This window comes from Myotis brandtii, unplaced genomic scaffold (genome assembly GCF_000412655.1).
Source record: "Myotis brandtii unplaced genomic scaffold, ASM41265v1 scaffold646, whole genome shotgun sequence".
Classification (NCBI taxonomy): domain Eukaryota; kingdom Metazoa; phylum Chordata; class Mammalia; order Chiroptera; family Vespertilionidae; genus Myotis; species Myotis brandtii.
This window is the reverse complement of record NW_005370495.1, coordinates 880,487-901,208: the sequence shown is the minus strand read 5'-3', so window position 1 is coordinate 901,208 and position 20,722 is coordinate 880,487. Positions and strand designations below refer to the sequence as shown.

Here is a 20,722-nt window from a genome sequence, read left to right as displayed (position 1 = left end):
ATATATATATATATATATATACACACACAGCACACGGCATACAGCATACAGCACACAGCACACAGCATACAGAACACAGCATATGGCACATGGCATACAGCATACATCACACAGCATACAGCACACAGCACACGGCACACGACACACAGCATACAGAACACAGCACACAGCATGCACACAGCACACGTCTCATGGCACATAGCACATGACACACGGCACATGGCACACAGTGCCCTTGGATCCCGGGAGGCACGGACCCCCAGTGCCCACAGGTCCGCAGCGGGAAGTAACCCCTGGCCTGGTGCTGACAGCTCGCCCGCACTGGGGAGTGGGCTGGTCTTTCGTCAGCTTCACTGGGAGGGACCTGCCTGATATTTGAGAGGCCGTCCTGTTGAAGCTACTGCTTTCCCCAGACACGCTGTTCTTCCAGGTCGCAGCTCCTGGCCCGTTCTCGTCATCTCAGACACGCCCGTCCTCACATGTGGGAGGGGCCGAGTCCTGATTGTGCAGATGGGCGCGTGCCCACCGCATGCTGTCTATCCAGCACGGAAACCGCTTATTAGAGTCTCCTCCGGCGAAACCCTGGCTGAGGGTTCAAACGGGGAAAGGCCCATTCCGTCACTTGTCTGTTCTCCCTCTCAGAGTCCATCACATTGCGGTTCTGGTGAAACAGTGAGACACGGAAGACAGTGTTCTCGCGTCTGTGTCGCTCATAAAGGAGAATCACAGTGTCAGGTGTCTGAGAGCCCTCATCCCCGGGGCACACACCTGTGCGTTGGGCGGAGATGAGATCCCCCGATGGGTCCAGGCTGCACACGCAGCCCAGAAGCGAGGGCGTAGCCGGGCAGGGGGTTTGGCGCGGGTGTGACGTGGGCCGCTTGCCCTGTTGGTTGACACGGGGTCTCTTCCTCTCTTCCAGGCTCACGGGCATGAACCTGCCCTCCCCCGTCATCAGCAGCAGGAACTGGCTGCGCCTGCACTTCACCTCCGACGGCAACCACCGGCGCAAAGGCTTCAACGCCCAGTTCCAAGGTAAGAACCTTCCTCCTAAGGAAACACGGAAAGGCAGCAAGAGATGGGCTGGGCCTTCCCCTCCCTGAGAGTGCAGGATTCTCCCGCTAAAGACGGGACAGGAGATGTCAGCTTGGGAATTCCTTCTGTCTCTTAATGAACAGTTAGCGTGAGAAGTTTCGTGGATGACAACCAGCGACTTACTTATAAAGCTTTCCTGCTGTGATGTGTGCTGTCCGTTTCTCTTGTTTTGCCGTAACTATTGCTAAGTTTTAGTCCAGTGATGGCGAACCTTTTGAGCTCGGCGTGTCAGCATTTTGAAAAGCCCTAACTTAATTCTGGTGCCGTGTCACATATAGAAATTTTTTGATATTTGCAACCATAGTAAAACAAAGATTTATAATTTTGATATTTATTTTATATATTTAAATGCCATTTAACAAAGAAAAATCAACCAAAAAAATGAGTTCGCGTGTCATAGGTTCGCCATCACTGTTTTAGTCAGTGAGTACCGATGGGTATTCATTTTAATTTCTCTATGCCCAACGGGGTAAATCTATGTCCCAGTGACCCGGTGATGTCTTACCCCTGCCCTGAGGCTGGTCTAGCACAGAATTTGCATGAAAACGCATAAGTGTGTCATCACGTGGCTCCTACCTCTAAAATATATTCGAAGGACATAAATCCAGTTACCTGATCAGTTACCTGATTCAGTGATTTGCATACAAATGAACCTCAAAAACTGTAGCAGGTTCTAGGGAGGGTTGTGACCCGGTGATGTCTTACCCCTGCCCTGAGGCTGGTCTAGCACAGAATTTGCATGAAAACGCATAAGTGTGTCATCACGTGGCTCCTACCTCTAAAATATATTCGAAGGACATAAATCCAGTTACCTGATCAGTTACCTGATTCAGTGATTTGCATACAAATGAACCTCAAAAACTGTAGCAGGTTCTAGGGAGGGAAGATCCTCAAACTGCTATAGGGAGATCCTCAAACTGCTATAGGGAGATCCTCAAACTTTCTCTCTGTATCCAGTTTCTCGTGTTCGTACCTGTACAGTGCTGTATCATTTCCTGTGTGTTTCTAACAACCCATAATCCTCATCAATGCCTCGAAAAGAATGAAGTCTGGTAAGAGGTCCATTGAAAACAATTCCACTTTCATTTGCAAATAGAGAGTATGACTGTTCAAAAGTGAGATGGTTTCCCAAGCAACGTTATCCAGTGTCCCCAAGACACGGCCTGGAGAACGTCCGTTCAGCTGAGGCCACGTTCTCTGACATGAGCCCCAAGGGCACCAGGACCCCCAAATGAGCAAACGATGGGCTACCCGCCCACCCCAGAGCCTAGTGGGTCAGAAGGCCGGACGATTGGTAAGCGGCTTCCGTGAAAGGCAGAGCACCAGCCAGTCGTGCCAGCCCCCTGGGCAGATGGCAGCCCTGCTCCATCGGGTGGATCTGAATCATGAATCGGTAAGGAGAACGCCACCCACCGCCATGCAACCAGGAAGCTAAGTCTGTGCCCTGGTTTCCCAGCCACGGCCCCATCTCCTCCAAGGGCCCGAAGGGTTGACTGGCGCCGACCTACAGGAAACTGAGGGGTCAGGGCCTCTGGCCTTGGCACAGGGATTCCGGGAAAGGCCAGCAACAGAGCAGCCAATGCGAGGAGACCAGACATGGGGGATGCGAGGGACACATGGCCGATAGAAAGTGGCCAGAGCGTAACTGTGTCTCCGGTGGTTTCCAAGGACACATGCAATGACCGTGGTGAGCGGAAACATTTGCACACAAGTCCAAGGAGATAAAACGGTGCTGATTAGGACATAATCTACACCTGGCTTCACGGCAATGGCTCCGGAAACCTCTGCAGCTGCCTTGGAAGTTGGACTCAGGACCCGGTTTTATTGTTGTTTTTCGTTAGCATGTGGGCCTCGTTTCCCAGGGGCTCTAGGCCCAAGACCAGGGCGCAGCCAACGGAACATGGAAGAGTGGCTCCGTACTGCCCCCTGGTGTGAAGAACCCAAATGTTAGCAACGAGATAAACTGACCAGCACAGCAGCTCAGAGGCGTGGGGACATGGAACAGACTGAGGAGTCTCCGACAGAAGTGGGGGGGGGGGAGGCGAGAAGAAATTAACCAGGGAATCGACATGCATATTCACCTGCCCATGGACACAGACAATAGGGTGGTGAGGGCCTGGGGCGGGGTGAGAACCAGGTGTGAGGGGCAATGGCGGGGAGGGAGGCATCGGTGGTACTTCAACAATAAATATTAAAAAAAAAGAAGAAGAAGGAAACATGCACCAGAAGAGCCTCAGGGCCTCCCTGGAGGGTGGAGATTCAGGCAGGAAGGCTGGGCATTGGCCGTCCTGACTCCGAGGGCAGAAGGACCCCGATGAATGGAAGCTTCCGGCGGGTCCCTGCTGAGCCCAGCACAGGCCAGGGGCAGGGGAGGCGGGAGACAGAGCAGTAACTCCTCTGAAGTTCAACTCCAAGACCACGTGGTGCGGGGCTGACAGGCCCCTGCAGCTGCTGTCCTCCAGTGGCCACCTGTGGCCTGGGTTTATCCCGGGAGGCCCAGGGGGAGGCCTTCTCCCCATAAGGAAAGAACATCGCTCGTCTCTCTCCCACCGGATGCACCCCAGGGAGCCCCGCTGGCTCTGTGCCTGTATCTCAGGGAAACAAAGCAGGAACAAGCATCCTTGTGGGCACCTGCACCGTCGCGAACAGGAAAGGCCCAGCGAGGAGCAGCTGGGACGGCACGAGGACGCAGTGATCACAGCGGTGAGCACGCACCCGCCTTCCCCAAACGCCCCGGTCCATGCCCATGCTCAGCCCTGGAATCCGAATCCGGGGTGATGTGGGAGGGAGGGAACCTTCTGCAGAAAACACGCATTTCTCTGCTCACGGTGCGTTTGCAACGTCGGGGTCCCACTTCGCATCCATGGTCACTCTCGAGGCTATAACCATTCCATCGGGGTTCCTTGGAGAAAACACGATCTCGAATGGGCTGGATTTCTCCGAAACCCACCGTGGTCCCCGCGCTGCGCATGCAGCCGAGGGCGGTATCTCTGCACCAGAAGTCGCTCTCGGTCCAAGACCCCAGTGGCTGCGGAGAACGTTATCATTTCAAAAGCAAGGAATGTGGTCTTTGCAACTGGGTGCTCTTCTCGGTCAAACAAACAGCCACCACCATACAAATGTCCTTCTTCCCTTCCCTGATGTTTTCAGCTTTTATCTCTACATTCTTTATTCACCGAATCTTACGCTTTCTTCTTTGGCTTTTATCTCTCCCGTCACCCAATCAAGTTACGGCAAAAGCACCGGTAAGGTTGATTGACAGGTGCTGCTCCTCAAATAGATCCCCTTTCTAAGTACATTGGGAGCAAGCGAGGCGGCAGGTGCAGGGGCCCTGGACGTATCTGCAGTATCTGTGCATGTGCTGAGCGCGTGGGCTGAGCGATTCATGTAGGACGCATTATTTTTTTTTAAATCAGCGGAAAATTGAGCCCATTCTTTCTATGTTGCCTCCATCATTAATTATCATTAAATAATCACCTTGTTAGCACCATCTGTCATCTCGACGTGCTGGGCTGGACGACTACAAGATGGATTTCTGAAGGTGAATTAATCCTGGACGGCAGACGCCTCTTCCCTGTGAAGGAGCCTTCTATGCTCTGAGCTCTGGTTTTACATACGTTTCCCGGGTGTTTATAAAAACACAGTTTTCACAGATTGCCAGGCCATTGATTCCTGTGGCCGATAAATCACTTCGGCAGTGTGTGTCGTAAATCCCCATTTTACAGAGGACACGCTGTCTCATAAATCAGGGAAGAGCCTGGCCACGGACTTACATCTCCCGTCGACGCAAATAATTAGCGCTCCTTCCAGGCGATGGTTCTAACGACCATTGATTTCCCCGTCCACTCAGCACGATGGCCTTTCTAGACGATGAAGAGTCCGGGCTGTTAAAATGTGTTTTGGAAAATCAGCAGCTTCGTCTTTTCAGGTAAATTCCAGTTGGGATATAACGTGTGCGTTCCCCGTGGTCCTTCTCTCTGACACAGGTTCTATGGCCCCTCCTGGGCCACTGGACCTGTCGTGGTGCTGACGAACCCTGGCTGCCCATCCCCGAGGTGGAGGGCACCCCGCGCCGAGGGGCTGAGCGGGGTCACGGGTCCGAGGATGAGCTGCCTGCAGGCTGTGGCTGCTCAGGTTCACACGGCTCTAGGCTCCCATTGGACGAACACCTTTGGCCCCAAATCCTCGCCTTCTGCACAGTGCGACCTCGGGCTCGCCGTGTAACGGGGGTTTCTTAGACCACCCCCACTTGTCCTTGTGGGAGAGGGTGAAGCAGGTGTGATGTGGGTGTGCCTCTCAGGGTAGTCAGACACCGTGAAGGCGAGACTTCACCCTGAATAGCCGTGTGGTGTGCACCGAGGCAGGACAGAGAACCTGCCTCTATTTCAGGAGCACTTTGTTGACTAGACATTGGGTAGTTTCTTGCTGACGCTGGAACCTGTGTCTGAGGCGGAGTGTGCGATTCCATTCATTAGAGCTGGTGCATCAATGGCTCGACGCCTCACCCAGAGGTCACCTCGGGGAGCAGATGAACTTCTGAGTTCGTTCCAGGCTTTTAATTCAAAGTGCTTTCATGTAGTGGTTTATTTTTAAAGTTTCATTTAAAATGTTAAGAGCTGACACATCTTCGCCATTGCACATAAAACTGCTTGCGCTAAAACCTTTCTTTCTCTCCACGTTGTGTGAGTGAGGCTCACGCTGGCGAATCCGGAGCCCACCGCGTGGTCAGTAAAGGCAGAAGTGAAATAGAGTGAGTTGTGGCCGGGCGGCGCTGCTGCGCTCTGGGCTTGAGGAACACACGGGCTCGGAGGGCATCATCCGTGTGAAGTGTCTGTCGTCCTGCGCTCCCATTTGCGTGCTGAGACCAGGGCTCTGGCTCTCAGGTGGAGAGCGCTAAGTGCTCTCACTCCTCAGCTGGTCTCTGCGACTGGCAGAGCCCTCGGGTCTGCAGACCAGTTAGTTTGCAAGATGCTGGCATGCACCCTGGTGGCAGCGCGGGGCGTGTGCAAGCCTTACCTTGGGCTCAGCACAGTCCAGGAGGCTGTCGGCCCACGTTGTCAGCAATTACTCAGGGAAGGTGAGATCACGGGGGCGGGGGGGATGTCTCCTCCCGCCTGCTTCTGTGGAGATCGCTCCCCCCAGGCGTCCCCTGATGGGACATCGAGCTCCATCCCAGCTCCATCGCGCCCTGAGGCAGCCGGTCAGCTTGACAAGGCACAGGCCATGGCGCTTGTTCCCTCGGTCACCACCCTGAACAGCGAGGCGTTGCCTCCTGTAGCGAGTCACCCAACCAATAGCAATAATACACATACGGGGTGTCCCCAGATGTGTTACACACTTTGAATATTTATAAAGGCAGTGCTTATTTTTTAAAAAAATGTTTTTACTGATTTCAGAGAGGAAGGGAGAGGGAGAGAGAGAAACATCAGTGATGAGAGAGAATCATTGACCGGCTGCCTCCTGCACACCCCCTACTGGGGATCGAGCCTGCAACCTGGGCGTGTGCCCTGACCAGGAATCGAACCCTGATCTCCTGGTTCATAGGTCGACACTCAACCACTGAGCCACACTGGCTGGGCCACAGTGTTTATTAAAATACATTTCAGTTTCAAAATTGAGCTATCAGCTGTTAAAGTGTGTATACATTTGGGGGACACCCTGCATTAAGAATATGTAAATCAGATAGAGCCAGCGTACTGTTAGCCTGGGCTGTAGACCAATGATTAATCACCACTGTCGCAGCCTTCAGGAGCTCATAATGGAATTAGTGGCTCTCAACATATTTGGGTCAGACGCCCCATTGAAAATGTAGCAAAAGCTACGAATTCTCTCCATCCATCGTAGACTTCACAGGCACTTTTATGAACTACAGGTTTGCCTGACATCCTGGGGTCACAGTGGGGTTTCAGGTAAAGAATTATGTATATTTATAGCCACACAGGGTTAGAACGCTCACTCTTAGTGGTGGGCTGAGGAAGACGTGCGTGTAGACTGGTGATGGATACAGACAGGTACAGAGGCGGGTACAGGCACACAGCGTTTTTGACAGGTGTCTGTCGGTAGAGCGGGCAACAGTGTGACGAGGACAGCAGTGGGCCGTGGGTGGATGTGAAGCTGAGGAAAAAAGGAGAAAATTTACCCTGAAAAGAGCAATCTGGGAGGTGAATTGGAAAATCACAAGTGCTTGGAAGAGGTGGAATTAGATCTGACATTTGTAGAAGATGATGGAAAAGTGTGTGTTGGCCAAAGTGTGACTGACACGTTAAGGAACTGGAACCGGGTTGTTGGGGACAAGAGGTGGTGGAGAACGCCTGGGCAGGGGAGGCCTCACGGGGGGGCAGCGGGGGCAGAAATGAGCGCGTCGTCGCCACGGATAAATGCCCTACGGAGGGCGCTCTGTTCTTCCAAGGACGAAGCCGTTCGGAGAGCAGGAGGCCAGGCAGGGCTTGTCCCCCGGGGCGGGGAGGAGACCCTCCTTACTTTTAATTCGGAGGAAGTGTCCTGCCTGCATTTTCTGACTACAGTACATAATTCAGGTTCTAACATAGAGCTACTGCTACAGTCAAACAGTGCATCGCCTCGCTGAGCAGAAATACGTCTACTTACTGAGAACCGTAAACACGGGAATTGTAGCCCATTTTTTAAAAAAATATGTTTTATTTATGTATTATTTTTTTTACAGAGAGGAAGGGAGAGGGATAGAAAGTTAGAAACATCGATGAGAGAGAAACATCCATCAGCTGCCTCCTGCACACCCCCCACTGGGAATGTGCCCGCAACCAAGGTACATGCCCTTGACCGGAATCGAACCTGGGACCCTTCAGTCCACAGGCCGACGCTCTATCCACTGAGCCAAACCAGTTAGGGCAGCTCATTTTATACACTGAGATTCTGGTACCACCATTGCCACGTCATGGGAAGTGGACAGTGAAATGTTTGCCATGAGACTTGGGTGAGAAAACTGAGCCATGGCCCAGCTGGTGTGGTTCAGTGGTTGAACGTCAACCTATGAGTCAGGTGGTCACAGTTTGATTCCCAATCAGGGCACATGCCCAGGTTGCAGGTTCCATCCCCAGTAGGGGGCGTGCAGGAGGCAGCCGATCAGTGATTCTCTCTCATCGATGTTTCTATCTCTCTCTCTCTCTCTCTCTCTCTCTCTCTCTCTCTCCCCCTTCCTCTGTCTGAAATCAATAAAAACGTATTTAAAAAATAATAATAATAATACATAAAAACATTTGAAAAAAAGATGACCTTGAACCAGCCTTAGACACCCTGACTGATACGCTGTCAGCTCCCAGGAGGTCCCGAGGCCGCGTGCCCTGGGCCAATACCGGTCTCCTTCCTTCCCCAGCCTCCCTGTCCACTGCCCACCAGCAAGGTTTCCTGAATGAGCGGGGAGACGCTGTCCCTGCGGAGCCACTGCCCTCCTGGGAAGGAGGAAGTGGGTGGTTCGAAGCCTGGTGGGAGCATGTTGCACGCGGGTAATTCAAAATCAACGTTTAAGATGGAAATCCGGCCATTCTTAGGATGGTGGGCGCGTTCCGGACAACCCACGCTCAGAGCTCACCGCGGAGCTGCAAAGGCGGGGTCTGGCGAGGAGCTGACTCAGCTGAGCGTCCCGGCTGCCCCTTCGCCCTCGGAGGCGATTCTCATGGTTCTTTCTATTAGGACGGCACAGTCATCTGTAAAACCTTCTGATCGACTGTTTCTTAGAAAATTCCATTTGGATTGCAATTTTCTAATTGACAGAAAGCCTCAGAACCCAGGTAGGAAGTAGTCACTCCACTGAAAACATTGAAGTCATTACCGTAAAGCCTTCGGAAAGCGACCACTGGGGCGAACTAAAATTACACAAATTTAAATGCAGTGACATTCACACCTTTGCTGAATTTCTGTTCCTCCGACAAAGGAGCGTTTTGTAGGTGGGTCTGTTTTTTCACAACTTCTTTTGTGTCTCATGGGTCCTTCCGTGGCACCCGGGTGTCCAGGAGAACTTTCATGACAGGAATTCTGGAGATGAAAGCGCTTTGGCATGAATTTGTCTCCACTTTTTAAAGAAAACGCCGTTATTGCCCCAAGACTGGAGGCAACGTTCTTTACCTCCTGAGACTCGTCAAGTGACCGACCTCTCTGAATTGCCCCTAATGTAATATGTCTGCATTTTTATTGCTAAAAAAAATGAAAATATTTTAATATCGCACCCCTTGATCTGAACTGGCTATGCAATCTACAGACATCATCCTGATGTGTGTGGATCATAACTTAATACTTATTAATACATCTTGCACCGTTCAGTGTCTTTTTAATGTTCCTTTTCCAAATCTCATATGACTAGCAATTTTCTTTGCCTGGGCAGCTCTGTTCTCAGAGCCGTTCCTTGTGAAATGAAGTTTGCACGCGGATGATTACTCTCTGGGTCTTATTTCATTAGCGGGTTTTAATCTGATGACTTTTAGGCGGGAAGCATGTGACTCCTCAGTCAGGTTCATGTAATTTTCTCAGCAACAGGTCGTCAAGAAGCGGCCAGGTTCTCCGTGCAGCGTGACTAGCGTTTACCAGGCAGGGATTGCAAAGGAAAAATGAAATAACGTAAAATAAAACTCAGGGGCCATCCAGAAAAATGTCAGGTTTGCTAGTTGAAGGATCAATATTGAAACGGAATTTGTGGACTGGAACCCGGATTCTTTGTCCGCCGGAGTCGAAGAATGACTCCACGGACAGAGGGTAGTAGAGCAAAGGTGGAGATTTATTGAAGAACAAGTACAGACTCCCACGTGGGGAGGGGGAAAGGGTCCCACCGACTTCCTGTTTCCAAGGTTTATAAAGGCTGCAGTTCCTGTGCCCTCACATCCCCTCTGATTGGTCAACATTCCCTTTCGAATTGGTTACTATAGTGACTCCTGAGGCCCTCCTCCCTCATTGTCCTCCTATTCCTCCTGGGTTTTCTTCCTCCTTCTTTATTTGTAAATATAGACCTTTTTGGCTACTCCCAGTTCCCTTGTCTTATGGAAATGCAGCTGCACCTGGCTTGCTTGTCTTATGGAAATGTACCTTCTCCTGTCTGTAGCCCTGTGTTTTCACATGGACCCCAATTCTAAGAATTCCCTAAGCCTGCCTATGTTCCCCAAAATTCCTGTTTCAATGTCATGTCCTTTGTTCCCTAGAAATGAAATCATATTGTAACAACGATGAACAAGAAGTTTATTCCTTGCTAATTTAAAGTCCCCCTTCAGTTGCCCACCCAGAGGGTTCCCCACCCAGAAAAAGCCTGCCTGGAGTCCTGTAAAACCTCTGACTCCTCATCCCTGGTTGCTGGCACCATTTGGGGGCTCAGTCCACCTGGTATCCAGATAACCTAATACATTTATAATCCTATAAAAATAAAATAAAATAAAGTAACCCTCCAAAAAGATGAACTTAAACAGTCGCTCAGGGACAACACAGGCAGTAGCCCGGTTTCACACAACTCCAGTTCTCTGCCAGAAGCAAGAGGCCTTTTCCTGTCCCACTGGGGAGCCCTGCATAGAACAGACCCCACCCCCAGGAGGCGGGGCTCCCTGTTGGGAGGGACCTCCCCTGAAGGTCACCGGCAAGGACAGCTGGGGAGGCACCAGCTTCCCAGGCTCTGGGCCACTGCAGGGAGGACCCCCAGATTGCTGGGGACACACCGAGCTGAGCCTCTGCAGGTGGCCAGGCCCCAGGCAGACAGGAGGGGCTGCCACCATCACCATCGTGACAGGCGGAATCCTATATAATAAAAGGGAAATATGCAAATTGACCCTAAGGGCAGAATGACTGGGAATGACCAGTCACTATGACGCACCCTCACCACCAGGGGCAGACACTCAACGCAGGAGCTGCCCCCTGGTGGTCAGCGCACGTCCACAGGGGGAGCGCCGCTCAGCCAGAAGCTGGCTCATGGCTGCCCAGTGCAGCAGCGAGAGCCTCTCCTGCCTCTGTGGTAGCGCTAAGGATGTCCGACTAATGGCTTAGGCCTGCTCCCCGCCTTCCAAAGGGCTCCCGGGCTGCCAGAGGTATGTCTGACTGCCAGCTTAGGCCCGATTCTAAGCCGTCAGTTGTACATCCCCCAAGGGGCCGGGGCTGAGGGACCCGCTCCCCCAAGTGCACGAATTTTCATGCACCAGGACTCTAGTCTTAAAATAAAAGACAAGTCACACTCATAGGAAGGGAGAGTGGAGGCCGGTTGCCAGGCGCTGGGAGGTGGAGAGCACAGACTCCCTGATAAAGGGCAGGGACTTCAGTGATGAGAGGAGGGAGCGCAGATGCAATGCACAGCCTGTGACCGCGTTTCCAACACTGCACTGCTCACTGGCAACTGGCTAAGTTAGGTCTCACCTGGTCATAGCGCAAAGAAGGAGAGGGAACCGCGCGGATGGGTGTGCTGGCTGGCGTGAGGTGGCCATCCTGTCACGATGCGCAGGGAGAGCAACACAGCATGTCTCACCCAGCCAGCATGGCTCAGTGGTTGAGCGTCCATCCAGGAACCAAGAGGTCACCGGTTTGACCCCTGGTCAGGGCACATGTTCAGGTTGCACGCTCCGTCTACAGTCGGGGGCGTGCAGGAGGCAGCCCATCAATGATGTTTCTGCAACCAAGGCGCATGCCCTTGACTGGGAATAGAACCCGGGACCCTTCAGTCCATGGGCTGGCGCTCTAACCACTGAGCGACAGGCTAGGGCTCTGCAACCTCCCGCAGGTGGTTTAGTTGTTTCTGATGAGAATCTCCCAGGACGGGCACTCCCTGGAGAGGTGAAACAAGCCAGAGTTGAAGGACATCCTCACTTTGCAAAGGTAGGCGAGGCCGACAGCATCACGTGGATGTTTCCGTAGCTTTAAGACAACCCTGGCGGCTACACTTTCTTTTCTCCTTGGATTTCCAATGACTCCTGCAGACGCGGGAACTCCCAGGAGTGCTGGCAGAGAACCCTGACCTTCACAGCACGGCCTAAGCTTGGAAGGTGGAGGCCTAGGCCTGGGCAGCTGCACTCCATCTTCCTGGGCCGGGCAAAGGGGTGGCGGGCAGCCAGGGCGGCGGGAGAAGCTTAGCCACTGAGAGGGGCCCCCAGGAAGCGCTTTGAGTTGACCTGGAGGGAAGGTGCTGCCCCACATAAGGGGCTCGGTCAGGAGAGACCAGTCACAGAGCACAGCACAGGGGGGAAGGTCTGTATGGGGAGTTTGGCAAAGCCAATGGGTTGCGGGCTTGATCCCCATTAGGATGTGTGCAGGAGGCAGCCGAGATGGCGTGTAAGAATTTATGTTAGCATCGCCCTTTAATTTAATTCCAACTCAATCCCAGCTCCTGTTCCTAAGAGTCCTGGAGATTAAGAACTGAAATTCTCCAGGAGGACGGATTCAGGTCGGACGGGGAAAACTGGGTCGGTGCCACGCTGAGGTCTTTTTCCCGAGGAGAGGCAGGCCCGTCTCCCCTGGCGGGATGCACGGACGGGTCATTACTGCTGATCGGCTTATCGCTAGAGAGAGGGATAGGTGATTATCCCTTCAGAGAGCAGCTGTCTGTGATAAAGTCGGCAAATTCCTTCACAGGAGGTAAAGGAAATGCGATTTTCAGTGAAGCAACAACCGCCGTTCCCATCCGATAGAAGGTCAAGGTGGAATGGGTGCCCACGGGGGTCTGAGTGCTTTATGTGAATTAGTGCAGACCCTGGGGTCACTAAGGCACTTTGCTCCATCCCCCCCTGGGTGGGCCCCTCCCCCAGTGGCCCCAGGGGAGGGCCTGGTTCCCTGGGGAGAGTGACCTTGCAGCTCCCTGTGAAACTGCCCAGGTGGCTGTTCTCACCTTGCCCGGCCTCCCCTCGCTCTCCCTGCGATCATCCGCCACCTGGTTGCCTCGGGAACGAAAGCTCAGCCGCCTGGGGAGTCGCTGTGAATATCAAGCCACGTGGGATTAGAACTCTGAGAGTAATAGGAAATTAAAGCGTTCTGCCCAAGGACCTCGAGTTATTAATCCAATATGACATTTTACATAAGTGAGTCTAGTTGGGATAACGTCTGGCCTGGTTGGGAGAAAAAGAAATATGACCGTCATCCAGCCCCTAATGAAGTCACGGGCCTGGAGAGCGGGCAGGGGCTCCGCCAGTCACAGGGAGAGGCTGGCCCTCCTCCAGGGCCTCCTGAGAGAAGCACAGAGGAGCCCGTGCCCGGCCTGGAGAGCGGGCAGGGGCTCCGCCAGTCACAGGGGAGGCGGGCCCTCCTCCTGAGAGAAGCACAGAGGAACCCATGCGGATTTCCTGGTGGTTTTCTCGCCAGGGAATCACACCTGAGCCTGCCCGGGCTTTATCCGGCGGACAGTCTGCAGGACGGTCACAGGACGGAGAGCAGCAGGAATATCTCCACGGGGTGCCATCAGCCGGCCGCCAGGGAGGTCTCTGCAGGCCCGGAGCTCATGCCACTCAGGAAGCCCTGGGCGCGGCTGGAGCGGGCAGACGTGGGGGGAGCTACAGCTTCAGGGGGCACTGCAGAGGCCTGCCCACCAGTGATGCCGTCTGCCCCCCATGTGCCTCCTACAGGGATCATGAGGTTATTGGTTAGAGTGCGATAATGAGGAAACTGCATCCCGACCTGAGAGTGATGATGGGAAGGGTTTATTGGGAGTGTGTTTACATGTGATAATGGTATTAGACTCATTTATGTTGGAAAGCATCGTGGTTTTTCCGAGATGCATGCTGACGCATTGATGGGCTTGTGGATTGATGTTCTGATATTTGCTTCCAAACCAGCTGGGTTGGGAGGGACGTTTGTATAAGATATACCTAAAAAGAAAAGAAAAGAAAAAAAAGAATAGCTACGATTGGTAATTATTGCAAATGAGCAATGGGTATATGTGGGGGCAGGACACTTGTATCTGTGATTTTTTTACGTCTGAAGTGACTGTTTCATGCAATAAAGATAAAGAAAACAGCAACCCCTGCAGCAAAGGAGGCAGGAGCAGTACATCACTCCCGTCAGCTGCCTGGACGCCGCTCTCCTATCACCTGCAGCATGTTGTCCTTCGCATCCGCACAGTATAAATGGAGTTGTTTGTGAGCGTGTCACAGCATCGGGCTGGGGGCTGCGCCTCCCACTGAGCTCCCAGCTGCTTCCAGGAGGCGGAACGAGGGGAGGGGGTGGGCACTAGGTCTGTAGATAGAAGGAGGGCAGTGCCTCCTGGGAGAGGGGTGGATGCCAGGGAAGGCCACTCTCCCAGGCGCAGTCTCAGCTTCTGTGGGGAGGAGGGCAGAGGGAGCATCTGTAGGGCTGAGAGCTCTCAGTGTGCAATTCAGTGGTGGGTGCAACCCATCCAGTCTCATCACTGCCGCTAACAGGCGGTCAGAGTCGCCCACAGGCCTTCGAGGGAGAGCGGCTCTGGGAGCCACGTGGGCGCGTCCTCTGCTCCCACCACCCAGAGGGCTGCTCCGCCCGTGCTCAGTGGAGACCATCCCAGAGAGAGCGAACCCACCTAACTAGTTGTCCAGGAGCCTGCTGGTCATCAGGAACCCACCTACCTAGTTGTCCAGGAGCCTGGGGGCATTGGGAACCCACCTAACTAGTTGTCCAGGAGCTGGAGCAACATCAGAAACCCACCTAACTAGTTGTCCAGGAGCCTGAGGGCATCAGGAACCCACTTAACTAGTTGTCCAGGAGCCTGAGAGACATCAGGAACTCACCTAACTAGTTGTCCAGGAGCTGGAGCAACATCAGCAACCCACCTAACTAGTTGTCCAGGAGCCTGAGGGACATCAGGAACTCATAACTAGTTGTCCAGGGGCCTGAGGGACATCAGGAACCCACCTAACTAGTTGTCCAGGAGCCTGCCAGTCATCAGGAACCCACCTAACTAGTTGTCCAGGAGCCTGAAGGGCATCAGGAACCCACCTAAATAGTTGTCCAGGTGCCTGAGGGACATCAAGAACCCACCTACCTAGTTGTCCAGGAGCTGGAGCAACATCAGCAACCCACCTAACTAGTTGTCCAGGAGCCTGAAGGGCATCAGGAACCCACCTAAATAGTTGTCCAGGTGCCTGAGGGACATCAAGAACCCACCTACCTAGTTGTCCAGGAGCCTGGGGGCATTGGGAACCCACCTAACTAGTTATCCAAGGGCTGGAGCAACATCAGGAACATTCCCACCAGCAGTGCCCGAGGGCTCCCTTCCCTCCACATCCTCGCCAGCACGTGTTTCTTGGTTTGTTGGTAGCCATTCTGACAGGGGTGCGGTGATACCTCACGGTCGTTTTAATCTGCATCTCTCTGCTGGTCAGTGATGTTGAGCATCTTTTCGTGTCTCCTGGCCATCAGGGAACATGTCCTGAGACGCACGTACCACAAGGTGCCGAGGGGGCGCCCAGGTCATTGACCCCGTGGGGCCCCCAGAGGGTGTGAGGGCCCCCAGACACACAGTCACATGTTGAGGGCAGCAGGCTCTCGGGGCCTGGACCCAGCCTGTGAGGCCTCTGGAGGTGGTGGTGCCCAGCTCAGAGCTGCAGCCGTTCCTTCCTCTTGCTCCAGCCTCAGGGACCTCAGCCTCGGCTCCCCGTGTAACAGGGGTCACACCCAGCAAACCCACACCCATGGCGCGGCCAGCACACCCCGTGCCCTGGAGGCCGCCGCATCGCGGGAGGGAGATTTCCATCGGTTCCTCAGAACGGAGACTCAGTGTAAAGGTTACACTCTGCGTAAGGATCTGACGAGAAAGCCTAACCTAGAGGATTTCCTCACATCTGGAACCAGAAACATCTGTCAGGGCAGCTTAGAGGGAACGTTGCCCCCACACGCCCACTGCCTGCTGCAGTGACACCCTCCCCACGGCCGCCCTCCCGGGTTTCTCTCTACGATGGGAAGTCCCGGGGGGTTCTGGGTCTCGTTTATAGATCGGGTGAGTTTCAGAGACAAGGAAGCGGGTTCTGTACGTACGAGAGGGATGGCAGCGCTGTCTCCGGTGGGGACTTACGGCTCCTCCCACGTGGGATGCCTCGGCGGCTGTGGTTTCAACCTGTTAGAGCTGCTTTCAGGTTCCCTACCTCAGTGGTTCTCAACCTCCTGGCCCTTTAATACAGTTCCTCACGTTGTGACCCAACCATAAAGTTATTTTCGTTGCTACTTCATAACTGTAATGTTGCTACTGTTATGAATCGTAATGTAAATATCTGATATGCAGGATGGTCTTAGGTGACCCCTGTGAAAGGGTCGTTCAACCGCCAAAGGGGTCGCGACCCACATGTTGAGAACCGCTGCTCTACGTCGATGGAAGGTCTAGCCATCATATTAAAAACCCTTGTCTTCAAATTCGTGCCTTCCAGCACCGCCAAGGTCTGCGTGTGACCCGAACAGCAGCTGCTCGCCTGCCTGTCCGCCCTCCCGCCTGCGAACGGCACTGACCGCCTGGGCTGCCCGGGTCGGTGATGAGGGTGAGGAGGAGAGAGGCTGTGTCTACAGCATCAGTGGGGTTGGCATTTACCCGCGTCGCCTATGGAACTTGTCAGCGCTAACCAGACTTTATTCTCCGTTTCCTCGCGCGCGCCTCCCAGAAAGCGCCCGTAATTAATTTCTCAGCGATGGCGCTGACAGTCGCTCACAGAGAAATGTTATTATTCCCACGTAAGGAGCATCCCATTCTGTCCTTCCTTCACCACATTGAGTTTGATTTAATGGAAGCGAGGAGGCTCTGAAAGCGCTGGGGAAACAGCGCAGTAATGGCACTTACACAACAGGAATAATTAAAGCAAAAGTCGGGGAGAGGAGACACGTTTACATGGGAAATGCCATTAGGGCCGCGTGTGGCTCAGTGGTGAGCGCCCAGCTCGGAGGTCACGGTCGAGGCGGGGCAGGGCACATGCGGGTTGCTGAGGGGCAGCAGTCAGGGCATTGGCGGACACAGCTGGGGAGGAGACAAGGTGGGGGTTATCCAGGTGGCACTTTTATTTTCTTCCTGATCATTTTTAGGTTTTTCCCAAATTCTCGGGAATGTGCAGGGAGGAACATAATCAGAAGGAAAGTACCTGTAGGAAAGTAAAACCCCCATGCGTTGTGGCTTCGGGCGTATCTTTCGCTGTAAGAGGATCGATATTAGTAAACATTCAACTCAGGTCCAAGCAAATTGCGTACAAATTCATCCAACAATTAGTGAGGTGATTGTAAATTTTGACATGGAAGATGAGCGTTTGAGGAAACACACGGTGTGTAGAACAGTTTCAGTGTGACATCACATTGCGCAGCCACACGCTGTAGGAGAAGAAAAGCTACGCTGTGAGTGTGGGTGAATCTGCAGGAGGCAGCGCTACCTGATGCACCGCGAGCAGGTGCCAGCTGAGCCTCCCTGGGGCGTCCCCGGGGCCGGCACTGCCCCCCGCAGCTCGAGTCTCTCTGTGGGTCACTGTGATAACGGCGGATCCTACACACTGAGGCGGAGTGAGTAGGGGTATAGAAAGCACGTGCAGAATGCCGCATGCACAGTATTCCTAGACGTATTGCTCATTCAGAGTAACAGGACGACATTTCATTCGATTGCCGTCCTCCCACTGGATGTGCGGCCCAGGGGTGACGTGGGCACATGAGCTCGATGGCGTCAGGTACTAGCACATCGCAGGGCGACACACGGCTGTGGACAAGGGCGGCCAGGGAAGGAGGAGGGAAACCGAGGGAGTGGTCTGGTGGCAGGTGCGGGGCGGCCCAGGGGAGGGAGCCTCGGGGTTCCCTGTTACTGCTGGCATGTTCCCTACGAATAATTAGCATCTATAATCATAAAGGTGTAATATGCTAATTAGACTGGATGTCCTTCTGGATGACTTTCTGGACGAACTGCTGTGGCGGGGGGCCGAGCCCCTTGCACGAATTTCATGCATCGAGCCTCTAGCACAGTGGTTCTCAGCCTTCCTAATGCCGTGACCCTTTAACACAGTTCCTCATGTTGTGGTGACCCCCAACCATAAAATTATTTTCGTTGCTACTTCGTAACTGTAATGTTGCTACTGTTATGAATCGGCATGTAAATATCTGATATGCAGGATGTATTTTCATTGTTACAAATTGAACATAATTTAAGCATAGTGATTAATCACAAAAACAATATGTAATTATATATGTGTTTTCTGATGGTCTTAGGCAACCCCTGTGAAAGGGTCGTTCGACCCCCAAATGGGGCGCGACCCACAGGTTGAGAACCGCTGCTCTGGTAGGCAGTTACAGTTCGTTGCTGGCAATAGGAGTGGACATCCCTTTGGGCGTGCCGCGTGGATGGGACTTCTTTGGCCTGGAGGGAGGGGCTTCCATGACATTATGACGATCCGCTGAGCTAATCGGTTCAGTAAACAGGCTTGCAGTTTTAGCTACAGGACCAGCTTCTCCGTCACTGGCGGTTTACGTGAATGTTTCCTCCGTCTGAAGTTTCTCAAGGGCCCTGTCCCCGCGGATGGCAGTTCAGTTTGTTTAAAACAATCTCCATCCTGGCTTTTCCTTTGGAATTTTCTGAGCCGTACTGTGGGGAAAGCAGGGCTCCGGATGCTGAGCCACGTTCCCTGGCGCAGGGAGCTCCGGGGACGGCAGATTTTCAAACTACACAAGGAACACGGGTCTCACCCCAAGGGTCACACCAGGGAGAGGTCGGAGTGAGGGCAGCTGATGCAGAAAAAGAGAGAGGGAGAGGGGAGGAAGTGAAAGAGAGAGAGAGAGAGAGGGGGTGGGGAGGGGAAAAAAGTAAATGAAACAGAACAGCTGTGCTCCCCATGTGGCTATCGCTGTGTTTTCAGTCTCTCTTGCCCACAGTCTGCAGGCATTGCCCCGCAGTGGCCCCTCCGTCAGTGTTGCTGTAAGGAAGGAGGGCGGCTTATGTGCTGGAAGTTGTTGAGTCTGAATTACAGAGAAATGATCCCAGTCAGAGCAGACAAGTGAGTCTCAGACAAAAGCATGAGCTTGTGTGGAACCTTCCCTCAGAAAACACACGAACAGAGTGAAAGGAAACAGAAGAAATTAAACAAACAAATAAGAACCTGGCCGCTGGGTTGATGACACTGAAGCTTGCAGGCGGGCCCTACCCTAGTCCCTCCTTGGTGGGTGGAGACGGGACCAAGGGCTCTTATCCATCTGGAGAGGGATCGCACCTCCCTTTCTGAGGCCTGGCCGTGTGGCTATGTGCTCAGATCGGGGACCTGCAGGCTGTGGACAAACGTACCCTGTGAGGGACCCTCCTGAGGTGCACCCAGCTCCCTGTCTGCAGCTGCACCCCTGCTGCACGGCCCCCTGGGGGATCTCTGTGCTGCTGAGGGAGCTGCCGGGAGGCAGGAGGAGGGCAGGGGGGCGGGGACCCAGGGAAGAGAGGAAAGGGGCCTGGAGGGTGAGGGGCACCTTCACTTCCACAGGGTGTGAGCCAGCTGTCCAATCAGAAGAGGGTGGCCCTGGAGGCAGGAGGACCCATCAAGGACGGTCCAGAGCGGAAAGCCCCCCCCCCCTTAGTATTTTCTTTAAGGAAGAGGGAGAAGGAGAAGCATCAAGGATGAGAGAGAATCATGGATCTGCTGCCTCCTGCACACCCCACACTGAGGATCGAGCCTGCAACCTGGGCAAGTGCCCTGACCGGGAATCAAACCCTGACCTCCTGGTTCATAGGTGGGTGCTCAACCGCCGAGCCACGCCGGCTGGGCAGTACCCCCTTAAAAAAAAATCCTTGTTGCAGATGAGCTGAGCTCAGCGACACACACTTATTTGCAAAATTAAATCGATGGTTAGACGGCAGGCGGGTCCCGTATGTTCAGATCCCGTCACCGCACCGAGTCTGACTCTTTCTCTCCCTTTTATTCTCCGAGTTCGGCGTCGTGTTTGTCTAAGCTGTTTGCTTTGGGTGACATTTGATCGGAGGAGTTCATGATCTCCACCGACTCTGTTCGTCTGTCACGGCGTCCATCTCCTGTCTCCTGAGTGAGCGCAGGGCACCGATGTCAGCAGGAGGGGCGGCGATGGGCCAGGGAGGCGCTGGCCAGGTCACTGTAGAGCGTGTCCGGGGAGATGACACGGACCACGGGCAGCCGGCAGGGCTGTGGGCCAGAGCAGGTCCCAGGCCCCTTCCCTGTTCTGTGCGGTCCTGGTCACGAGTCGCAAGCAAAGATTTGAGCCCCGATCTTCATGCCTTCAGCTCCTCCAGGTCGAGGTTCCCACATGTCAATCAGAAATGTGTAGATGAAATATTATTTTCTATTTCTGCCACAAATGCCGCCCACATTTTTTTTCCAGACGTGAACAGGAGCCTGAGCTTCTTGTTACATGTGACGTGGGTCCTACAAACATGGAGACACCTCCCCACGTCTGAGAACAACGAGTCTAGAAACCAAGTCTTCTATGTTCCCTTTATGTTGCATAAGGAGTAGGGGGGTCCGACGCACTTGTGCTCTGTTATTTAATACTAGAGGCCCAGTGCACAAAAATTTGTGCACTCAGGGGGTGGGGGGGGGTCCCCCAGCCCGGCCTGTGCCCTCTCGCAGTCTGGGACCCCTCGGGAGATAACGACCTGCTGGCTTAGGCCTGCTCCCGGGTGGCAGAGGGCAGGCCCAATCCCTAAGTGCAGCCCCTGGTCAGGCTCAGAGCAGGGCCGATTGGGGAGTTGGGGCGCCGCCCCCTGTCACAC

General features: G+C 53.8%; 1 protein-coding gene across 1 annotated transcript in view; it reads left to right on the top strand.

Annotated features, from left to right (window-relative positions):
* Window positions 1-20,722, top strand: part of CSMD1 (CUB and Sushi multiple domains 1) — a gene marked incomplete at its 5' end in the record, with an annotated part of 650,642 nt that overhangs the window by 291,025 nt on the left and 338,895 nt on the right. Inside the window, one exon of the mRNA XM_014528690.1 lies at window positions 920-1,032. Within this exon, the coding sequence (XP_014384176.1) occupies window positions 920-1,032 (113 nt within the window). The remainder of the gene's footprint in view (window positions 1-919; window positions 1,033-20,722) is intronic.